The sequence below is a fragment of the Monodelphis domestica genome, chromosome 2 (genome assembly GCF_027887165.1).
Source record: "Monodelphis domestica isolate mMonDom1 chromosome 2, mMonDom1.pri, whole genome shotgun sequence".
NCBI classification, from domain to species: Eukaryota; Metazoa; Chordata; class Mammalia; order Didelphimorphia; family Didelphidae; genus Monodelphis; species Monodelphis domestica.
In genome coordinates this window covers 430,467,176-430,492,121 of record NC_077228.1, presented here as the reverse complement: position 1 = coordinate 430,492,121, position 24,946 = coordinate 430,467,176, and the positions used below count along the sequence as shown (strand labels likewise).

The following is a 24,946-nucleotide window of genomic DNA, read 5'->3' as shown; positions in this document are numbered from 1 at the left end:
GATTTAGGTCGTCAGGTCCAAGAGATGGCAGGCCCTAAGGATGTGCCCATATCAGGCAGCAATGGAAAACACAGAGTTCTCAGGAAGATTCTGGAGATGTCTTCTCTTTGTTGGGGAGAGCATCGGTAGTGGCTCACCATGTCAAAATGGACCCAGACACAAATCTGGCAAAAAGATCCTACCAGATCCCCAAAGAAGATACCAAGAGGAAAGAGAAATACTTAATATTAAAAGGGGTAGAGGAAAAATTCACAAGTGGTCCTTATGTGCTAATGGTTTATTTTCTTAATCTTGGGAAAAACACAAGCTTCAGGAGAGACCTCACATTGTTAGTAGGTATTACCTACTCAAAGAGACAGGCCCAGGACATTACCACTTTTTAGTCAATCAAGTTCTATTGTTAAATACCATTAATACTAGATTAAAGGAGAACATTATCTTCCCTATCATTATGGGATGCTCAAGTAAAATACAACTCTCAGGAACCAGCCCAAAGCTAATGGCTATATTACCATGGCACAGAGCTTTTTTGAGTCATCATTTATTACTTAGACTTGTGGGAACTCAATTATTTTCTCTGTATTTAAATAAATGATTTTCTATTACTGTTAGATTTGGAAAAAGAGAAATCATATTTAACTATGTTGATTCATCTGGCAAGAGAAGCCACTAAGAAGTTAGCCAGTCTGTAAAGTCAAAGGTTTAGAGGTAATACTTAAGGTATCTATGACAATTAATCTTTCTTTCTTTCTTTCTTTCTTTCTTTCTTTCTTTCTTTCTTTCTTTCTTTCTTTCTTTCTTTCTTTCTTTCTTTCTTTCTTTCTTTCTCTCTTTCTTTCTCTCTCTCTCTCTCTCTCTTTCTTTCTTTCTCCCTTCCTTCCTTCCTTCCTTCTGCCCATCTTATTACCTTTTCCTTACTCCTTTTTCTATTCTTAAAAAAAACCCCTCTACTTTCTATTTTAGTATTGCTTCTAAGACAGAAGAATGGCAAGGGCTAGTCAATTGGGGTTAAGTGACTTGCCCAGGACCATAAAGCTGTCTGAGGCCAAATTTGAAACAAGGTCCTCCTAACTTTAGGTCTGGTGCTCCATCCACTGTGCCATCTAAATACCCCAACAAGTAATTTCTTTTAAAAATTATACCACCTTCCACTAATATCGCACTTGGCAGGTCACAAAGTCTTTCTATACATATTGTCTCATTTGAACCTCAAAATATCCTATAAGACAGGTAGGTGAGTTATTAATATTATTAATGTTCCTAATTTACAGAGGCTGAATTGAAGTTCAGAATACTTAAGTGACTTGCCAAAGGCCACACACACAAGCAACAGAGTTGGAACTTAAATGCATGTACTCTGTTTTGTACTCTAATTCTCTCTTCCATTCTGTTATGCTGTTTTTAGGAATCTCAAAGAAAGTGATTCAGTAACATTCCTCAGTCATACCTTGCTCCAGAGTTCTTGCAGTCTTAACTACCAAGGAAATTCTTTCTCATGTTTTAAAGTAAAGATCTAGCAGGCATCTGACTAGAGCTAACTCCTTTCAAACAGCTGATAGAATTATTCAGAAACTCCCATTTTCATTTCCCTTAATCCCTTTCAAAAAAAGACAAACAGAAATGAATATCCAAGGAGGAATATTGATGGGACCAACATGATCAAATCTTCCAGGTCACTAAGAAACAGTTTATTTTTTGGAATCTTGTCTTTAATATATTAAATTAGCCACTATAGATGAAAACTGATATTTTTTGACTTGGGATCATGACCCCCCCCCCCCCAATCTTAGAAATCCTACGGTCTTGAAAAATGACTTATGTCTTATTCAAACAGATATTCTACCACTAAAATGTGGTCTGAAGCTTTGACCTTAAAACCCCTTTTCATTTTAATGAAAAGATAGGTAGTTCTCTAATCGCTTATATCCCTGGAACCAACTTTGCAAAAAAAAAAAAAAAGGATACATAGTATTCTAGTTCAGATTAATTTCAAGCCATAAGAGGTTTTATGAAAAAGTCTTATTAAAGATATTAAAATGTTTTATTGTTGTCTTTGGCTTTTTTATCCTTTATATCACAGACATGCCCACCCACTTCTCCATGTGACAAAGAGAAACAGCTAAACAAAAAAATCCACTATAGAAATCTTATCTGCCAATATACAACATACTATCCTGGTAGTAACAATCCATTTCACTGTTATGAGGGAGGAAGCAGGGAGAATTTTATTTTCTTGACAGTGTATATGAGGGAGGAAAAAGATAGGCAGCTGTCTAACAAGAGAATCATTCAAGTCCCTGGCACCAGCTTTGCCCAAAAAAGCATGTGACAGGGGGTGGAAGAGCAGAGAACCGGTTCAGTTGGATTGCTTTTAGAAATTAAACATTAACTAAACATATGAGGAATGAGAAGAGAAGACTATTGGAACACTTCTGAGCAGAACAATTGGAAAGATCTGAGAAAAGATGCTTATTTTTATTTTTAGTCTTTATTAGGATAACTAAGCCTTTTGGTTTGAGATACCCCACCCCCCCATACTCCTTTCTCTCCTAAATCTCCAAAGCTCAGTTATAAGATTCATCTAAACATAATAATAATACAAAGAAAAGACTAAGGAATCAAATCCTAAATTTGTTTCTTTCTTTGTCTATCTCATTCTTCGTTCAGAGAGGAAATTTCTACTGACAGGAACTGTTGCAAAGAAGTTGTCTCTAGTTTTCTTTTCTTTTTTCTTGATACAACAATCATATTACTGAGTTACACTTTCAATGACAAATTCTTAAATCCCCGGATACAGAGAGAGACAATAATCTTGTCAGTGTAAAGCTTGCTATAATTTGGATTCCACTCCACTGAGTCAGTCAGTGGTTTCTGGAGATAGGTAGAAACCACAGGCCTCTAGCAATTGGACATCTTTGCCTATGAAGCCAAAATGTTTAACAATAGGAGAGCATGATCACAGGTGCATCATTTTTTTTAAGGTTATGTAGACTCCTGTTTGAAATTTAAATTCATTTAAACATACATCTTTCCTTCAAAAAAATAAAAGGAAATATTTTCAACATACCAATAGCAGGACCTCCTTGCTTCTTCTCCTCCAATATGGCAGCAAGATCCTTGTGTCTTGATTTATGAGGCTGACTGGCTGTTTGTTCTCCCTCTGGACCTTTCACTTTCAAAAGCTGGTTAGCTTTCTTGATTTTCTGACTGTATTGTCTTGCCATCAGAAAAACTCTGCTTTTGGTTTTATCTGTACTGCTCACTCTTGGGTCAGTACTCTCAGGATCTGTGTGGGATAAACTGCTATTAATTGAGTCACAAGGGCTCTCTATAGAAGGCATTTCACTGGCCAGAGAAAGTCTATTAAGATTCATTAATGAGTTTTCTTTGTAAAGCATGTCTTCTTCAAAAGGGAGATGGGTCCTGCTTAACCTCATAGCTTTATTTTTTACAGGCTTAAGAAATGCAGGGTTTTCTGGCAGGGAGAGGGTAGATATTGCATAGTTTATATCTTTACTGAGTTCAGGTGTGCTTCCAGCATGTAACCTTTCTTGGACATCATCTTTACTAACAGGAAATGCAGCAAGGAGGCGGTCCCTAGTTTTATCTTCATTTTTCTTGATGTAGTTTTCCAAGTCATTCCAAATTTCATCTACTTCTTCTGACAGTTTATCAGCTACAGATTTGTGAGACAGTGAATCAGAGTTAGAAGAACTGTACAGCAAACTTAAATAATCATTCTCCACGGGAGCTTGACGGTAAGGTGTTTCATCTTCGCTGAACTGGAGGCTCTCCTCAGAAACAAAAGGTCTCAAACTATCACAGCAGGCAAAGTCTGTTTCCAGTCCTAAAAAGCTGCTTCGCTTTGCACATTTTAGGTAGTTGCATTTAAAATTCAGTAATGGTGGGTCTGGGAGCTGTATAGTGTCATATATATTTTCCTCAGCAATGTTGAGCTCATTTGAGCTTAAGTTGGAGGGATCTCTACTAGATAAGGTTCCATCTCTTTTTTCAGGAATGGTGAGATTATCTTGACTTTCTTGCTTCTGGGGGGAGATTAATAAATTTGGACTGCTTTGATGGTGTAACCCTTGAAAAGAGTCCATGTTTGATCTCTGGGGAATATATTCAGGTGTGTCCCTTTTGGCAAAACCCATCCGTTTTAAATCTTCATAACTAATATTATCATAGACATGGTCTACATCTTGAAGGGTCAGCTCTGGATCAAAGTAAGCCTTCCCATCACTTTCTGTTCTAGAACCTCTGTCTACCTCTCTCCGTGAAGAGTGCTGAATATCTTCACTGTCTCTATTTCGTGCTTCTGGTACACAAGTATTGCTTTCACCAGCACTGCTGGCCCTCCGGACAATCCTGTGACCAGAACTGGTGATCCCTGGGTCCCTGGATTGCATCTGTCCCAAATGCCAACTACAGGGTCGACTGGAACCATTACTCTCCTCACAAAGCCTGGTGGAATGCAAATCAGATGAAGATAATGATGGCATGAACATTTGGTAATCATCTTCATCGTCCTCATTCTCTTGAGGTGAGCGTCTACTGGGAAATAGAGCTTGCCTGATCTGGTGGTCAGTCCAGATGTTTCTCACACCAGCACCAGCACCTCCCAGGACGTTCAAAATGACTGGGTTATTTTGCTGAGAGGTCCTCTGTGTTGGAGGATTTCCAGCTGATGTTGAACGTGGAAGGTCTGTAATTAGTGATGGAGATGCTTCTTCATCATCTTTGGAAATCTGGAAAAACATTTGAAATTCATCAGCTGAAGGAAAGTAACCAAGGACAAACAAAATGCAATTTAAAATGTTATTTATACTCTTTTTTCTTAATGGATTGTAAACTCACTGAGTTTTGGGACTAGCTTGCATTTCTTTGCACCTTCAGAGCACTCCGAATGCCTTGCAAGCAATAGGTACTGATTATTGCTTTTAGTTTAATTGAAAACATTTTATATGGCCTATACAACATCAAAATTCAATTAAGCCTTATGTCACTCAGATACTTCAAATGTTTCAACTTGTGGTGGTTAAATATTAACAAGACACAGGGAAAGTGAGTATGTGGGCATGAGAGGATTTCATACTTATGTTCTAATAAGGATTTGTATGAAAGCTGAAATTTAATTCTTAGTGAAGTCCCATAGTATCTGCAGAAAAACTTGGTACAAATCCCAGTAACTACTCTATGTGTGGCTCCTTAAACATCTTCTAGGACCAATGTAATTAGGAGCTTCTGGAATTACAAAGCACAGTCAACCTAATGAAATTTTTAAGAGAAATTTTAAAATATTAGAGATGTTTAGCTATTTAGTAGACTAGAAATCCTTACAAAAATTAGACTATGATTATTTAAAGAAAACAATGTGGTCTTTTGTTATCAAGATGCTTTCCTTCATGGAATCTGATACATATCATATTTAAAAGAAAGAATATAAATGTATTCAAAGGACATCATCTGTCAGTCAAAATGAACATTCCTTTTGGAACGTTACCGGGAAAACAGTTGGAGTCAAGCCAACGGTGAACGGGGTCTTTAGCTTCTGACAGAGTGGTGGAGAAGCTGAGGTTTTGGCTGGTGTGGCTGATGGTGGTGAAGAAGCTAATTGTGTCTCTGGACTTGAATTAATCAAGTTGAAGGCTATCTGGCTGGTAAGCAGAAAAAGAAGAAAGACAGTTGTCCTCCTATGTCTTTGACTGTCTCTTCTAGTGAGTGATTGCCATTTTCCCCAATATCCTCCTAACCCTCATTTTAGAGAATAGGGAAACCTATCCCTCTTACCTTATCCACCATCCTTGTCCTGACTTCCCCAAATAAACCCTTACTGACTTAAAGAAGAGAAAAGAGTATTTCCTCTAAAACATCATAGTTCACACTGAGTGTTACTGAAGTAGGGGGTGGGGGAAGCTGAAAAGCTTCTGAAGAGGGGAGGAAGGGAGGCTGGAAGAGGGAGGAAACAGGTGGAAGAGGGAGGAGGGTAGGCAAAACCTTGATCCATTAGTTATCCAGAGAATCAATCAAAATACACCCTCAGAATTACTATCTATTACACATAGCTATTCAAACAGATTCATTTAGGAAGTTGCTTTCTGGTAGTAAATCAGGCACTTTAATATGGAGCTTATTGTTCTGAAAGAGTTAATACTGCTTGCCAATTATTAGAGCATAAACTCTTTGCTCGTCATTATGGATATAAGAAAGAAGAAAGGAAGGGCAGGAAAATAGGGAAAGAGGGGGAAGGAAAGAATGGAGAGAGAAAGGGAGGGAAAAAGAATGAAGAGAGGAAGGAAGGGAAGAAGAAAAGAGAGGAAAGAAGAAAGGAAGTGAGGGAGGAAGGGAAAAGAAATGAAAGGAGGGAGGAATGGAGAAAAGAAGGAAATAAAGGGAATGGAAGGAGGAAGAAATGAAATAAGCATTTATTATGTGCCTACTACATGCCAGGTACTATGAAAATTATAAATATTATCACATTTGATCCTTATGACAAAATTGGGAGGTAGGTGGTATTATCCTCATTTTACAATTGAAGAAATTGAGGTTGACAAAGGTTAAGCAATTGGGCCAGGGTCACATAGATAGTAGGTATTCAAAAGCTAGATTTTGAACTCAGGTCTTCCTGAGCCCAGGCCCACCTCTCTAGCCATTGTATCACCAATTCTTTGTGTGGAACAACTTTAAAGCAAACACTTTGTCTACTGTGAAGGTAATCTGGTACTCTAACTAGGGCATAGGTGTATGAAGTAAACATTACATAAAGCAAGCATGAAATGTAACAAGACTTACCTTTTGTATATCTTGTGTTGTTTCTGGGGAAAAAATAAAAAATAAAAAATGCAATAACTACTATATCATAGCAAATATTAATTAGACTACAGATATCTTTAATTATGACCCTTTACATCATCTACTGGCACCCAGCACAGCCCATTAGAAAAAGCTTCTGGAAATACTTTGATGACTCTGGTAGTAAACCCTATACTATTCAGTGCACCACAAACATTAAGTTAAACATCCTTGGAAACTTGGAATTTTTTCCTGGTTGGTTAAGTGTATATTAACTTTAATATTTTTTAAAAATGGAATATTTTATTATATCATAGTCCATCAAGATATATTTAATATTTTGAATTTTCTATAAAATTGTTGCATCTTCATACTCTACTACATGTTCAATTTTTTGTAGATACCATGCAGAGCTAAGAAATAATTTTGTATTGTTGTTGGATAATATATTTAGTACTGATATTAATTCATTATACTTCCTTTCAGCAAAAATATAGTTTCCTTTGTTCCTTCCTAATGTTTCTCTCTTTTAGTTACATTTATTTTTTCACTTCCTTTTTCTGAGAGGGATGATTACTATCTCCAAATTTTGTTACTTCAGTTGAAGCATAACAGATAATGCCTTCAATCAATCATGACAGAGTGAAGTTAAAGCTCACCTGGAAGCCAGGAGGACCTAAATCCCACCTTAGTCACACACTGGATGTATGACCTTGGGCAAGTCATTTGATTTTCCAGATCTTTAAATAGGTCTCTAAGATTCGATTCTAAGGTGCAAGGAAATTAGCTGCTGATCTGCATTGGTACAGAGTTTTCCTCATCTGGGAAGACTCTGGACAACAATGAAACTCATAGGTCTAATCCCTATCACTAAGAAAAGAGGCAGCATGGCTTAACCAATAAAAGGCCAACTTTGGAGTCAGAAATACCTAGATTTAAGTCTTTCCTTATCAATACTGATTACGTGATCTTGAGCACATGAGTTAATTTCTCAGTGCCCCAAGCATCCCACTAAGGCAATAAATGACAAATTTATAAATTACAGATGATCTAAATTATTGTTGTTGTTTTGTGTGTGTGTGTGTGTGTGATGGTCCTGAGGACCCCAAGGTTCCTTAAGCAGATGAAATTACAGATTTAGACCAAAAAAAGTTTTTAAAAATTGTGAATAAATACAATAGTTAGACTTTCTAACTCACCACTGGCTTTCAAAACCTTATGCACTCTAGAGGAAGGTTCTGGAAAGAAAAAAACCATTATCACTTTCATGAAAAATGCTATGCTTTAGAAAAAGTAATCACTCACTGACCTACTCTTATTTTCATTCATATCTGTCAACATGGAAATATAGAGATCCCCAGTTTATTTAGCTGGGAGGTAGAAACCCCAGGTTTTGACCTTGTCACAGGAGAGGTTTCCTCCTGAGGGAAGGTTCCTCTTCACCAGACAGTGAACTTCCTGGTAGTTTGGGAACAGCTAATCCCATCCAATATTAAGCATCCCTTTTGTCCCAATGGTTTCTACCCCTAGACTAAGGTCCATGACCAAGGTGACCCAGCCCTGGGCTGAGTCTTTCCCTTTTGTGTCCACTGTAGGGCATCAGCCCCTCACAATTATTCCTGTCTGGAACTCCTCATTTTCCTTTCTCACCATTGTAAAATCAATCAACTGTCCCTCTAATCCTAAAGCCCCCAGGTCATCTAGAGTGGTATATAGGTTCCCCAAGTTCTTTTGTTCCTTGGAGTCCATCCTGAGTCGGTGGCACTCCCAGGGGCTGGTGACCAGGGCGTCTTGACTCTGTGCAGTCATGGGAAGCAGCTCTGTTGTCGCATTAGTAGGGCTAACCCCTTTTCCCTTGATTAAAGAGTGATTTTTGACTATTTAATAGTTCTGTGTTTTTTCATCAAAGCAGTAAACATTAAGTGCCTACTATGTGCCAGGCACAGTGCTAAGTGCTGGGGATACAAAGAGATAAAAAGACAAAGGCATTCAAGGAGATTACATTTTAATGGGGGAGAAAATGGGCAAACAAATCCATACTAATTAACTATACACAGGATAAATAGAAAATAAGTAGCTGAGGGAGGTTATTAGAATTAAGAGGGGCTGCTTGGAAAAATTTAACAAAAATTCAGGTCTTTGGCAGAAATCTGAAACACTTGTCAGACTGAAACAGGTCAGCCTTGTCCACATCAGAGCTGTAAAACATGAAGTCATTTTACCCACCACACCAAAAACTCAGAATAAAGGGACCACAGAATCGCAGGGCTCTAGGAGACATCAGCGAATGGTTCCCTAGTTCAGCAGATAAGTCCTAAAATGACCTTAAGGATCCAATTTAAGGGATTTTCTTTACTAAGCTGAATCACTGATGGAATAAACATGGTCATCCTTAGTATTCTGTTTGTTAAGCACACACATGCTTATTATTCCATGTTGTATAATAAAATCTTTTGTCGTATAATCCTCTGTCTGACGTCCATAACCTTTCACAATCTTGTTCCAATCTGTTTTTCAGACTAATTTCATTTTATTCTCTCTCTCATACACTCTTCATCACTGCAGAATTGGCCTACTTGCTGTTCTCATACAAAATACTCCTCCAAACCTTTGCATGGGCTGCTCACGTATGCCTGGAATACTCTTCCCCCCTCACATCTGCTTTCTGGAACCCTCAGCTCTTTTCCAGACTGAGCTTCTATCACCTCCTACATGAGGCTTTTCCTGATTCTCCCAGTTGTTAGTAGTCTCCCTCCCAACATGAATTTGTATTTATTTTGAAAGTGTGTTGATGGGAGCACATATATAGCCTATGTAAAATTGTTTACTTTCTCAGGGCGATGGTGAGGAGGGGAAAAGAGGAGGGAGAGAATTTGGAACTTCAAATGTTAGAAAACAAATGTTAAAAATTGCTTTAAAAATATTACTGGACTTAAAATTTAAAACTGTGCTATTTATTTCTATATATTTTGGGCTGTTTTGCTTTTGTATCTCCAACAAAGTGATTAATAAATATCAATGAGATCTTGGTATGTTCCATTTCTCAGATTTAACTACTTCATGTTTCAAACTGACTAAGCATTAGGAGCTGAGTCTAGGCTGACTGGCAGAGATGGCACTTGGGTATTTTAAGGAAATTAATGACTTTTAAAACTGAAGGAGGCTATTATCACTTGAGCTCCCCCACAATAATTCTGAATGATCTACTGAGGACAGATGAAAATAGATAGCTCGTGGTGACATGGGCACTGTACCCCAGAAACCCAGGCCAACTATTATCAGGGAAACTCCCTTGCCCTTGCATCCTTGTGAATCTTAATCTAGAAACACCCAAAGACCCCACCAGGGTCCTGAGATATTTACCCTCTTTTGCCCTCTAGATTTAAGGTGGACAAAGACATGAATCTTTATGCCTCCAGGCAGGCCCCAATCAGATGACCACCTCACCCCACCAAATGCCTGAGGGACTAATACTCACTTTGGTCTTGTCCACACCAGGACCTAGCATCTAAAGAGTATATAAACCCCAGAACTGATGTTGTCTGGGGGGACAGCCTCTCCATCCATGCTGTCCCCATGGAGGAACAGCCTTTCCTTTCATGCTGTCCTCCCGGGGAACTGCTCCCCATCTTGCTGTTCTACCTTGCTATCCTCCTGGCCATTCTCAACATTACTTTCTAAATTAATAAATCTTTTTGTTTTTAAGCTAAGTTTTGGAGTCTTGCATGCTTGCAAAAGGTATCCTTCCTGAACCCCAAGGCTATCCTTCCTGCCCATAACAGTGGTATGGTGGAAAGAATGCTGGACTTAAAAAGCAAGGGGAAGAAAAAATTAAATTAGTAAGTCCTTTTGTAAGTAAGCAGATTGGAAGAGATATTTAGGTAAGCAAAAGGATAATACTTTTCCAAAGGCTGAACAAATTATATTTCTTAATTTGATTACACTTCCAAGTTATTCCAAATGAAACTCAACAGTTGAGAAAAAAGGAAGAAACGCGAATTAATGTTTTTAGCTAGATTACCTAACATACTCTGCTAACCACACTTTCAATACCACTAGGAAGGCAGGTTTTACATTTTCAGGTTACTTAACAAGGAAAACATTTGATGCCTTTTCCCCTTCTTGGCTAAGGTGGGGGACAATTGTTATAGAAAACTACATACAATGATGTCAGAGTAGGATGGTTAGTTTGACACAACTTTTTTCCCTCTCTAATTTTTTTATTCTTACTAGGGTTGATTTCCTGAGCTGGGAAGCCAGAGTTTGGCGATAGATATGAAGTTGATATAAAAATAAAAATTAATAAAAAATAAAAAGACCAACTACACTTTTTAAAATTTCAGGAGAATGCATTCATTCCTTTTAAATCCAAAAGATACTGACTCTCTGAGAATTCTAAGTATTCACCATATCATAAGAAAGGGCAATGACCTGGCTCTAAGAAGTCCATTAAAATGCTGTTTAGCATATAAATGTACTTAAAAAAATTCTGCATCTATTTGCATGTTTTCCATCTATCTAAACATCATCTCTACCATCTGAAATGTTGGCTACCATTCTGAGTTAATGATAGATGAATACTGGGCAAGAAGGAAAGCTATCAAATAACAGTTATTTCTACACTTTAGACAGTTTGTTTAGGTAAATTCCAAGATCTTGAATACAAAGTATGTCAAAAGCAAAATTACCACCAATGAATATAATATGGTTTTTAGCAGCAGGCTCTCGACTTTTTGATTTCTGACTTTCTGGAGTGCAAAAAGTTCCTCTACATTTCAAGAATAAGCATATTTGGTAGTGAGGGCTGCATGAAGTAAGTTGTTCTTCACTCACACAATAAAAGTGGAATAAGTCCATCTATTTTGAAATAATTGTCCAAAATGCCTTGAGATATATGTTGTTTATGGATCTCTAGAAGGTCAGACACACAGGAAGGAGACTAAAAGCTAGAAGGTTTGGTGTTAATTTATATATCTCTCCAATTTAGGTGGTAAGATGTAATCTTCAGCACTATTGTCTAGCTAGAATGACTATAGTTCTGAAGTCCTCCAACGGTCTTTAGAGTGTGGAATACTTTTCTAGGCCTTTACTCTCCAGAGAGCCTCAATTGATACTTTCTGCCTGTCTGTCACTTTGTCAGATTTTGATATTAAAGAGTAAAATATCCAATTTACCAGATTTTCTTCTTAGGCGATGGGGAGCAGTGCCTTCCTTTGAACTGGAAAATGTCTTTATCTCTTTCTCAGGACTGTAATAGAATCCTGGATGATCTGTAAGATACCCACATGTTTCAATAAGAATACAAGATCCTGTGACACACCAAATCATTGTCATCATTAAACTGGGGCAGGATTCCACGAGTTCATTTCTATTCTACAGACAAAGACAACAGAAAAAACTGAAAATCAGTGCATAGTTATTGTCTCTCTCAGGGCTTTTCTATTTGTTCATAGTAGGCCTTTTAAGAACTTTACAGAGAATGCAAGCCCTGCAGGAAAAGTGATCACATACTTGGCTTTCCTCCAAAACTTCCTGGAGAGTTCATTAAAATGTGCAAAGCACAAATATCCATTATATTGTAGCATCTGTATGACTCAGAGTGGTCACAAATTCCACTTAAAAATAAGAAAACATGTTTGATATTTCAAAATTATTTTTACTAAAATGTTGGTTGAAATAAAGACTGGGGTGAGTTCTAAGACTGATGAGCAGTAGTGTTTTAAGTTTTCTTTCTAACTATTTCTTCCTCTGGTCTAAACCATTCATCCTGTCTCCCATAGTTGAAATTGTTCATACTCCTCTGAACTCTTACTTCTTTCCTCTCATATGTGATGTCCTATTGACATCATCTTCCTATTATTTCTCCCATTTGCCCTTTCTTCTTTATTCCCATTGCTACCTCCTTCATCATTACCTGGACTGTTGCAAAAACCTTTTCCCATTTCTCCTGTCAATACCAGATCTTCCTGCCCCTACCCAAATCTATTAACATCCTTTATAACACTAGGAGAATAGTCTTTCTTATATAGAGATCTGATCAGATCAGATCTCTCTCTATATGCACTCTGCTCAAACTTTCAGCAGCTCCCTGTTGCCCGAGTAAAGCCAAAATTCTCTTGTCTGGCATTTTAGATTTTATTTTCTCCCTAATCTGCTATTGCTTCATTTTTTAGACCTAATTTCATACTGTTACCCTTTGGCCAAAGTGGATCCTCCCACCTTTCTTCTGTGCTGGATTCCTTTAGACCTAAAAAAAGTTTCCTCCTTCCTGAATAGCTCAGTGGTTTACAACTCACCTTCTCCTCTCTAAGTTTATGAGTAACTTCTAATGCACTTGTCAGATATAATATGTATTACAGTTTTTTCTGTTTTTCTGTTTATATCTTCTGCCCCAATAAAATAGCAAGTTCCTTGAGGGCAGGAATTAAATTTCAATTTTTTTAACCCTAAAATCTTCTATCTTAGAGATCACACTGAAGTGTCAGTTCCAAGGAAGATGAGTGGCTAGGGCTAGGCATTTGGGGTTAAGGGTTTTGCCCAGTGTCATAGAACTAGCAAGTATCTGAGCCAAATTTGAACCCAGGATCACAAGGTCCAGGCTTGGCTTTCTATCCACTGAGCCATCCAGCTGCTTCCTACATGATTCTCAAATGCTACTCAGTGTCCCACCTAGGTAACACCATTCTGGTGAAGATATTGTACAAGATACAATGTTCAACAGCATCTTTGTCAAAGAGCAAGTAATGTTAAGCTCTAGTACCAAAAAGTATTTCCCCAACCAAACTATTTCATGAACTAGAAATATATACACATATAATATATGTGTACACATTTGTATATATGTTCTACATATATAGAGTTCTCTTTCTTAGTCTATTCTACCTTTCTCCATCTTAGAGCTCTACAGAAGATCAGTATCTTGGGAAAGAGGAATGGAGAGAAAGGGGAATTATCTTAAATATATGTGTGTTTTAAGAAGAGGTAGAGAGGTAGTGCAGAAAGTATAGTGTTGGGTCTGGAGTCCAGAAGACCTGAGTTCTAATTCAGCTTCAGACAGTTATGAGCTGCATGTCCTTGCAGGGCAAGCCACTTACCCCACTGTCTGCTGCAGCTTCCTCAACTGTAAAATGGGAATCTACTAAAAACATCTACTCTGTAGAGTTATTATGAGGATCAAATGAGATGATATTTGTAAATTGCTCATCACAGAGCACATAGCATGCTTTTAATAAATATTTATTGCCCTCCTACCACCTTTAAAGGGCCCTTGGTTGGAAAATGCTGGCATACTGGTATGTTAACCCTGGACTAGTGCCAATCCATGAAACAGTGATTACTCTAGAAATCCCTACTTCAGACTCATAGGCCTCTTATCAGTTGCCGCCAGGTTCTCCCCAGGTGTCAAATTCAGAGAGAGTTTTGAAGATAGATGTTCAGACCTCCAAAATCTGAGCCATTGAGCAGAAGTGCAAGTAATGAACTGTGCAAATAAGCAATGGACCCTGCAATCCCCTCAGCAGGGGAAGCCAGGTACACTCTTCTTAGGCTATGATGTTCAAGACTGGTTTTGCAGAGAAAGTGACTTGGGGATACATTGTGGGGTCTACTGGGGAAAGACAGAGGTATCTCTAGTTGGTCCTTAAAAAAGGATTTAAAGTGCTTATATATGCATAGTTCAATTAATCTAGACTGGAGTAGTTTTTCTCTCACCATGCTTCATATCTCCTCTCTTTAAAAATCACTTTTCATATTTATTTTCATTAGATTTGACCTGGTTGGAAATGGGGGGGGGCATAGAGCACAATTTACCATTATCCTATACCTGACAAGTATAGAACAATCTACAGAGGGTATTTTTCTCAGATCTTTTTTTCATACTAAGGAGGTTAGACCTCAAAAATACATTAAATAGTGATGGTGTCCATAAGACAAACTACTGATTTTTTTTGAACGGGCATAATTTGTAACATAAAGAGGAACAAGCTAATATAATAAAAAGAACATTGGGCTTGAGAGTCAAAAGACCTGGGTTTGAATCCAAATTCTTCACCTTTAGAGCATGTAGCTTAAATTCTTTAAGTCTCAGTTGCCCTATGTATAAAATAGATAAAATATTACTAACACTACCTACCTCAGAGAGTTGTGAGGAGCAAACATTATAAGACATGTAAACCAAGAAGTAAATGTAAATACATAATGAATCAGGCAGGGGCATAAAAAAACAGTTCCTGTGGAATAAAACTATGACATCAATGCTTGAGATAGAAGTATTGGAAAAGGACAGTCATGAATAGAAAGATCTTTAAGTTTTCCTTTCCCCCCATAGTTAATCTGCTGGGAGAGGGAGTTAAAATCACACTTTACAGAAAAAGAGTTAGCTCTGTCCTAAATCTGGGGTATATGAGGAAGAGGGTTAGAAACAGGAGAATGCCCTGCTTGGTAGCCTCTGGTAACTGTACAGAGGGAAAAAGTAATGAGACAGCTGTCCGACTGGTAAAATTCTTGTAGTTAATAAATCTAAATAATTCAACAGCACCCCCTGCCCTGAAAAAAGAAAAAAAGCTTACATTTTTCTTTAGAATCATTTAAGTGTTGCCTAAATTGTTAACAAATACTGGAACAGACATAGTTGGCTAGCCATCAGCTAAGTTCCAGATAAATTGGCAATGAAAACATCTGTTTTCAAGTTTTTAGGTAGCGACATAGGGGTTTGTGACCCTATTTACCATTTCAGTGATTATAGAGCTATCATTCTCTGCCTGTAGATATTCCACTGTCTTTGAATATTTTATACTTATTTGAGTTTTTTAATTTAAAATGCTGGATATTTTATTCTTAAGAAAAAAAACAACTTACGAATGGCATCCATTTCCAGAATTGCTTGTTTCGCCTGAAAAACACAAAATATGATCATTACTTTATTTGCATATTTTTTTCTTCAGGTACTAACCCCAATACTGATGTCACTTTTATTTATTTTTTTATAAAGATCATTTATGAAAATTTGTTTTTTTAAAAAGTTATTTGTGACAAGAATTTTAATATAACAATTATATCTTAAAAACTCAACATAATAACAGTTTTGGATTCAATTACTCCTGAAAGTCAAGACATAGAAAAATATATGTAATATTTACTCTATACAACTGATGGATTATTGTTAGCTATGATTTCTCCTTTTCTCTGCTGTCTCTTCCCTACTCTCCAAAGTCACATGTTTCCCAGTATTATACTTTTTAGTTGGTAGCATTTCTTTTTCTCTAGTAGAAGCATAGGTTGCTGACAGAAACAGGAACTTGTGAAGTAAAAAGCAAAATGGTGGTATAGTTGAAAGGTCCTGGTCTGCTACTTAACTGCATATGTGACTTTCAGCAAGTCTTGGTCTCATTTTTCTCCTTTATAAATAGTGGGAAAGTTGGATGGGATCATTGAAGTTCTACCCAGCTTTAACATCTGATTCCCTTAGCTCCTACTGGGAACAATGACCCCAAAATCAGTGATATGGGAGGGGAGAGTTCTGGAATATTGTTGCCTCCTTCTGACACCACTTCCACCAAGGTCCCTCTCACCCTACCAAAACCAATCCTACATTCTTCCCTTATTGCTCATAAATGGCACAGAAATAAGAGGGGGCACAAAAACTACCATTACCTAATGGGATACAGCCCCATGATGACCAACCCCATCACCCTTCCTTCCAGCCTTATGCATATAAGGGGACACAAACACATATCTAGAAATGCTCTTTACCTGCCATTTATAACTTTTATCCTTATTTAATACTTTTATTTTTTGTGGGGTGGAGTATGGGATATTTATTTGAAGCAGAAACTAACCAAGCAAATGGGAAGTCGTTTGGTATTCACCAAGGTACAAAAAGGTAAGTAACTTGCTGTGTGTGCCCTAGCTTGTGTTGGCCAAGGTAGCAGGCAAAAGGGACAAGTGGTGGATCTAGTAATATTTACATAAATTACATCATCTTTTACCTTGAATACTTTAAAATGAATTTATAGCCTACAACAGTTACTAGGCAAATGGAGCTCTTATTTAAGCTTCAACTCAAAGCCTCCAGATCTAATGTTAATTCTATGAAGTCACTCAAATAATATAAATAATGCTGTAAAACTAATATTTATATAAATATTTAACAATAACGTTGTTAAATCAGTCACTTTAAAGGTGAGAAGTTTAGCTTTTCATGTAAGTTCTACACCTTACTTAACAGTTTCAGATTACTGGTTAGAATCTCAGAGTATCAGTTAGAAGGAACTTGACACGCTATCTAACCTAGTCCAAATAGGAAACCTTTCTATAATATCATGACATTCATCCAGTGTGTCTGTCTATCTCTTTGATAAGGTTTAATTTTATTTTTTTCTTGGGGGGGGGGTAAATGAAATAGCCATAATGACCACATCAATATCATAAGGATCTAGGTGGTATAGTGGGTAGAGGATGGGATTTAGCATCATGAAGACTTAAATTCAAATCCTTCCTTAGATCCTTAGAGGCTGTGGCCCTGCACAAATCTCTTAACCTCTTTTTACCTCAGTTTCCTCATCCATAAAGTGGAAATGACGAGCATTCATCTTCCAGGATTGTTGTAAGGATCAAATGACAAAATATACATAAAGTATTTTGTAAACTTTAAAGAACCATATGAAAACTCTTGTATATTGTTATTATCACTGTTACCTTGAAAAGCATATGATTATATGCATAGATACCTTTAATCATCAGTAATTTTCTCCTTATTTTGAATCAAAATATTTCTCCCTATAATTCCCACAAATTGATCATAAATTAAGAATTTAAATGTACCAGTTTTATTATAAGACCAATCTCATTGAATCAGGTATATGTTTGCAATACTAGCAAAGAGGATCACAAGTAGTTGAATTGTAAATGATTAATTAAAATAAAATTTTATTTACCCTCTAGTGTGAATCATTATAAAACAGAGGATTAAGTTTAATTACTTTGACCATGTATTGACTTTTTAATACAGATGATTCTGCCACAAATTTAGGTCTAAAGAAGTTGCCAGATTTTCATAAAAGTGACTTCAAGAACGTCAATTTCCCCCCTCTGTCCTATTTCATATGCCATCCTCTACATGAAGCCTTTTCTTGACCTACCAGCTTCTTGTACTATATATATATATATATATATATATATATATATATATATATATATATATATATATATATATATATATATATATATATTTGTATGCATAGACACAGGTAAATGTTTTCTCTCTTATTAGAAAGCAAACCTTTTGAGAGTAGAGACTCTCAGTTTTATCTTTTTATCCCCATTTCCTAGCACAGTGCCAGGCATAAAAAGCATGAAATAAATGTTTGTTGAATGATTTCTAGAATTTGAAATGTTTGAAAAGTGCTACTCGCAAATTGTCCACTAGGTGTCAGATATGAACTATCCCTTACTGAAAAGGGTGGAAAAAGCTAACAAAGCAATTTCCAACAGTTGCAAGTCCTTTTTAATTAAGTGGCAGATGTATTTAGAGGGAAAGGGATTGGAATGATGATTGCACTGGCAGAGGGAACCACTCCATGAGGAAATGCAAGTCAGCACTTTCTCTATAGCTAGTAGTTTTAAAAAGTTGCCTAAAACACTTCAAGTGAAGTGACTTGCATAGGGTCACACAAGTAGTATATGTCAGAGATGGGACTTCAATCAATACCTTGCTGGCTTAGAAGCTGGATTTCTATCTAATATGTAATTTCAAAATGCCTCTTATATGTTCACAAGTCATTTGGTAGAAAACGAATTTTTTTGTTTTTGAAATTTACTTGTTATAAAAATTTAACAAAAACATCGAATTGTATTGACTTTAGTTTAGAAAGTGAAATGGGAAGGAACATCATTCGAAGTTAACATTTTGTGTTTATTACATAAAGATGTTTTAGTAGTTACTGGGGAAAAAATGAAATCTAAAATGATTAGAAATATGGACTTCCTAAAATTTGTTTGTCATGATATCAACCACTTAACTGTGTCTTATAGGAATCCTTAACTATTCCCCTCAACTTGCTAGAACCCCTTCCTCTCTAAGATTAACTTCTATTTACTCTGCATGTATTTTGTTTGTATCTACTTAGTGACTTGGGGCAGCTAGGTGGCACAGTGGATAAAGTGCTAGGACCAGAGACAGGAAGGTTCATCTTCCTGATTTCAAATCTGGCCTCAGACATTTCCTAAATGTATGGCTCCTGGGTAAGTCACCTAACCCTCTTTGACTCAGTTTCCCCATTTGTAAAATGAGCTGGAGAAGAAAATAGCAGACCACTCTTCTAATTTTGCCAAGAAAACCCCTTGAGGACAGGTACTATTTTTGCCTTGCTTCACATCCTCTCTCCCTTGAACTTAGCACAGTGCCTAGCAGATAGTAAGGACTTAATAAATGCTAGTTGGCTAAATACACTAGGATCATAGATCTGGAGACAGAAGTAACCTTAGAGATTTTCTGGTCTAAGTGTTCTACATCATTTTCCCTAGGAAGAAACTGAGGATCAAAAAAAAATATTCAGTTATACTTGAGGAAAAATGCCTGAAGTACAAATATGGTATGGGAGAAATGTTTTAAAGGATCCATAACATTACTCTTTTGTTGTAAAAAAAGTTTGTGATTTCCCTTGAGGATCCTATGAATAACTTTGTCTTTGGCAGGAGACACATCAAATATAGGCAGGGTATGTCAGTAATACTATGCCATTGTTCAGAGATATATTGCAAGGCATGAAACTGAAATGATTAATCACAAGACAATAGTCATCACCCTCACATGAACTACCTTGAGTTTCATCATATGTGCAGGAAATGGAACTCATACACACCTGGGCACATTCATTTCCTGACTACAAAATGAAGGCAGCTTTGAGAAACACTCAGTCACTCACACACGCACACACATGCACATGCACACTCATGCCCAAAGCTCTATAATCCTTTTTCACAGCATGCTGAGGGAAAATAGAAGTCTTTTCTTAAAAAGATCAGGAAGTTGGCAGTGCAAAGTCCAGGAGCAAAATTGTTTGAATCATGAAGGAACCACTGAGACTTGGGAAACCCCTGGGGAATAAGGGCCATTGCCTTCCCCAAACATAGTCTAAGACCCATATTATTGTTTGAAATCTCCCTCAAGAGCTCCCAGTTTTCTTCAATGGTCAGCATCCATTTATCAGCATCCTACCCACATTGTTTTTTCTTTTTCATGGTAGCTGGGTGGTTATGTCCTCCAGTTTCATTGGTACATTGTAAAAAATAGACTCGAATACAGGACTACAATCCCCATGAGCCTTTGCTCCACTTCCCCAGAATGCCTTGTAATCTCACCTGGGCCGAGATCGAGAAGATATTTAAGCAAAGGCTTTTGAAGGGCTCGGCCTTTTTTTTGGACTTCCGTTTTTGGAGCAGAGGCGTCTCTTCCATGATGTGAGGTTACTTTGTCTAGGCCTCTGGCCTAGGCACATGTTTCTTACTTGTATATTCTTAATCTTTAACCTTTAATAAACCTCTAAAAAATATATATTCCTTGCAGAGAGAAACTAATTTCTACCTGCCTCAGTCTCCCCATCTCCCCTAAATTTTAATCTTTACAGTTTGGCTAACCACTACGGGAAAAAGAACTTTCAGTCTTCTGATTTCTTTTCTGATCTTAAATTCAGTTTTAATAGCTAGTACCTAGAAAGCGGCCCCGCCGCTTCCTGCCTGCAGCCTGCAGCCCTGATCATCCTCACCTGGTACCTGGTCCCAGCCTTGCCCACCCCCGCAGCCGCTCCTGCTCCTGGCCTCTCACCGCCCGCTGCCTGCCTATTTCTGTGCCCCAGACCCAGGAGCCCGACCCAGCCGGCTCATCACCCAGATCCTTGGAGCAGATCGCTCAGGACTCATTGCGACCAGCTGGTAACAGTATTGGCCACGTGGGCGGAGGGGAGAGACCAGAGGGAAAGGAGACCAGGCAATTTTCCCTTAGGCTAAGCCTCCACGTGGCTGGCGGTATTGGCCACAGGGGTATCAGAGAGGGGAAAGAGAGAAAAGACTAGAGAGAAGAAACAGACTTTTCAAACAGAAACTTAATAGCAATGGGCTGTTTAAAAGGATTTTTGACTCTTCTGGCAGTTTCATTGATTTTACCTGCCTGTCAGGGAGCAGACTCAGCCCAAAGATTCAACTTTAACTTTGGGGAGGAAAATGGGTGGCCCAGCAAACTGGAAGCCAGGCCCAGAGACGGGAGGTCTCTAGTTAAAATCTGGCCTCAGATACTCCCCAGCTATGGGGCCCTGGACGGATCCCTTGAACCCCGTAGCCTAGCCTTTACTACTCTACCTTCGGACAATAGACATTTAAATGGATAAATAAAAACAAACAAACAAAAAAAAACCCCAAGGAACTTTGAAGAGGCTAAAGGCTATATTCTAAGGCATTTCAGACTCTAATGGTTTATAAAATTATCTGTATTCTATTGCATTTTTTGTTTAAGATATAACTTTGTGATTTTAAGTTCATATATTACTGGATTGAATATTATTCTGGGAACTGAAGGTTGATTGAATTTATTTTGAATGTACTGAGTTTTGAAATTCTGTTGTTTTTCCCCTATAACTGTGTTGAAAAAATATTATTGTGAATAAGCCCATATATGAAAAAACAGCTTTTTTCTATTTTGCTGAGGATAGATGGACTTCAGAACTGGTTATAATTGTATTAACAACCTTGGAAAAATGTAATGTGCTAAATACCTCAAATGATGTAATTTTAAGGGTTTTTTAAATATGATTTTTGGAATTTTTTTTTAACAGTCTGGTTATTTTTGCCTGCCCCTACCATGAGGTAAGGCCCATTCTAGTAGCTGAAGTGAAATGTATTTTATAACCCCCAACCTTCCCACATGTGAATGGAAGTTGGGCAGTTAATTTCAGGGCATTTGTACCCTTGGGAAAAGCCTCCAAGAACAAGGAGCACCCCTTTATTTATGCTCTTCAGCTCACTATTTTACTTCTACCAGGATGATATATAGATTTCTTGATTATGTTCTTAACCCAAGATGAGTTTTACTTTGTTTAAAAAAAAAATATATATATATATGTTTATTACCGAGGTTTAAGGATTGCTATGTTTGTAAAAATTGTGACAAATGTCCATCAATTCATAGGTTTTAAAAATGTCATACAGCAACTTATGTGAAATATGAAAGTGTGTTTGTTTGCTATTGTAATTAATTGGGCTATTGAGAATTTTGGGGATTTTGATATCTACATAGTTGTACTACTGTATTTTTAAAGATGAAAAAATTGTTAACCTTGTTCAATTCATTTGCCTTCTACTCACAGTGATCATGGCCAGATACAAAGAGGAAATGGATCTCATTTTTTGGTGAGAAAGCCTTGCATATCTCTTGCCAATTGATTCATATACCTCATACCTCAGCCATGCATCCCTAACTGATTCTGAATCTTTCAATCACCCACAACACGGGGGAATGTAAAAAAAATATCATTATTTAAATTGCAAAGTTTAAATTCCTTTTGAGAAGAATTTTAGATAAGGAAGATGCTACCTCTCTGAATCCAGAACTGAACTGTTGGAGAAGCCACCATGAAGAAGCCTCCAGACCACAAGTTGCACAAAATTGAACTTTGGGTGTGGTTGATTGAACATTTATTTGTATGTATACTTTTATGCCAAAGGGGACTGCCCCCTAATGGCTTTTTGTCAATGTGTTCAGAAATTATTGGTTTTATTCTTTTTTCTCTTATCCTCACACTATTGTAATCTTTTAAGTTTATTATGTTTTTATGATCCTTTTGGGGAAAAATTAATTTTTCCACAAATGATCACACGGGGGGATGTAAAAAATAGACTCGAATACAGGACTACAATCCCCATGAGCCTTTGCTCCACTTCCCCAGAATGCCTTGTAATCTCACCTGGGCCGAGATCGAGAAGATATTTAAGCAAAGGCTTTTGAAGGGCTCGGCCTTTTTTTTGGACTTCCGTTTTTGGAGCAGAGGCGTCTCTTCCATGATGTGAGGTTACTTTGTCTAGGCCTCTGGCCTAGGCACATGTTTCTTACTTGTATATTCTTAATCTTTAACCTTTAATAAACCTCTAAAAAATATATATTCCTTGCAGAGAGAAACTAATTTCTACCTGCCTCAGTCTCCCCATCTCCCCTAAATTTTAATCTTTACAACATCAGACTTCCAGTATGAAGATTTTTTCCACTGGTGCATGTCAGCAATTCAACCATAGCTTACACAGCTTGGAGAGTTTGCCCTAGGCATTATGTGACTAATACATTATTACACAGTGTGCCTGAGAAGCAGGACTTACCCGAACCTTAGATTACTTTGACTCAAAGGCTAGGTATGTATCTATCAAATTATATTGACTTTTTCATTTTCTCATGTTAATTCTCTTCCATCAAGTTTCCTTTCTGATTTGAACTGACTCTCTATGGGGGCAGCCAGGTGGTGCAGTGGATTTAGTGTTGAAACTGGAATCATGAAGATTCCACTTCCTGCGTTCAAATCTGACTGCACACATTTGCTAGCTGTGCGATCTGGACAGGTCATTAATTCTGCCTCAGTTTCCTCATCTGTAAAATGATCTAGAGAAAGAGATGGCAAACCATTCAAGTATCTTTGCCAAAAAAAAACCCCAAATGGAGTCAAAGAGTTGGACACAATTGAAAAACAATCCTACATCCTAAGAAAAAAGAAAAACTATCTACATCATGTAGCAAAGGGAAAAAAGTTAAAATAAGCATGACTTTCAATATCAACATTGAGTGCTAATTGTTTTTCATGTGTGTAATGTGGTTTTAAAAATTATATCAAACTCCTGTTTTCTATTTATTTCTTTTCAAGCTCCCTGAATGGCCACATCTGGCCAAACCCAAGATTCACAGATTTAATCGGCAATAAAAGTAAGTCAACTGTCCAGGTCGACTCCACACTTGTTAACATATCCAGGTATGACTTTAGGATGACTCTAGAATGGACCAAACTCACCTAGACATAACCACAATTCCAGGATGAGAGAAATAAAGTAATGTCTGGGAGTTTGGATATACTGCTTCACTCCAATCATTACAACTCTTTGTGAACTCCCTTCTGTTTCCTGGATATATGTCTATATCTGTGACTCCATTAAATCTGACTATAAGTTCCATAATTTATCAGTCATTTAAAAGCAATTCAACTAGTTTCTACCTTGACACATTTCTTTCCCTTCACTTTTGACACACAAGTCAGTCTTGTACTTTAAAAGTTTTCCTGATATTGAATAAAAACAATTTTCTTTTCCCTTTTGTATTTTTTAAACATTTTGTTATTGCATAAAACATGTTTTGATATCAGATAATAATTTTGTTATTACATAAAAGTTAAAACAATTTTTCTGATCTTCCTCTATTCAAAATAACTTTTCAGTATTGTATCCCAAGTACTTTGTGAAATTTCTCGAAAATGTATTCAAGAATACTCAACAGGTACCATTCCTGGGGAGTGGAGGTGGTTACCAAAATCAATAAAAGGTTCTGTGACTTCACTCTATCATCCACTATATCTACAATGAAATTCAGGCATCATGCTTGTGAATTCAGCTCTTGCCCCTGCTCCCCATACATTGACTCTCAGTGTTTCCTTAATTTAGAGGCTACCATTTCTTCTGGTCAGGCTGCATTTCTGGGGTTTGAAAAGATTTAAGTTACATTTTTACCTTAGCTGGAATTTTAGCAGCATGATTTTCTAGGATAAGTCTCTTCAGATGGAGAATCCAGAGTCGTTTATCTTGTTGAGATTTAGCCTGTCAGAAACAGATTCGAATAGTAAGAAAACTCACATCTGCAAATCCCCAGGACACAAAGACCAATGGGTATAACTCTGAAAAACAGTCCTCTTCTGGGAAATGGAAGGAGCAAATCAGATGTTTCACAGAGGACATGGAAATAAGGCTTCTCAATACACAAGAATCACACAGAGAAAAAAATAGAGGTTTTTTTTTTTTTTTTTACCTGTACTGTGTGTTGAAGCTTGGGATTCTTATAATGGAAGACACTAAAACTAAGTGGTTCCTTGGGAATCATTTCCACAAGCATGAGGTTGCCACACTGAAAGAGAGA

General features: G+C 37.2%; 1 protein-coding gene across 6 annotated transcripts in view; it reads right to left on the bottom strand.

The window, feature by feature from the left end:
* The window catches only part of PLEKHG1 (pleckstrin homology and RhoGEF domain containing G1), a 285,380-nt gene that overhangs the window by 9,564 nt on the left and 250,870 nt on the right, over nt 1-24,946 (bottom strand). For all 6 annotated transcript variants that reach the window (XM_056818927.1, XM_056818926.1, XM_007484722.2 and 3 more), the window contains 7 exons: nt 24,839-24,934; nt 24,544-24,630; nt 15,652-15,685; nt 11,970-12,065; nt 7,995-8,033; nt 6,796-6,818; nt 3,068-4,751 (listed from right to left, as the gene is read on the bottom strand). In XM_056818927.1, the coding sequence (XP_056674905.1) occupies nt 3,068-4,751; nt 6,796-6,818; nt 7,995-8,033; nt 11,970-12,065; nt 15,652-15,685; nt 24,544-24,630; nt 24,839-24,934 (2,059 nt within the window). The remainder of the gene's footprint in view (nt 1-3,067; nt 4,752-6,795; nt 6,819-7,994; nt 8,034-11,969; nt 12,066-15,651; nt 15,686-24,543; nt 24,631-24,838; nt 24,935-24,946) is intronic.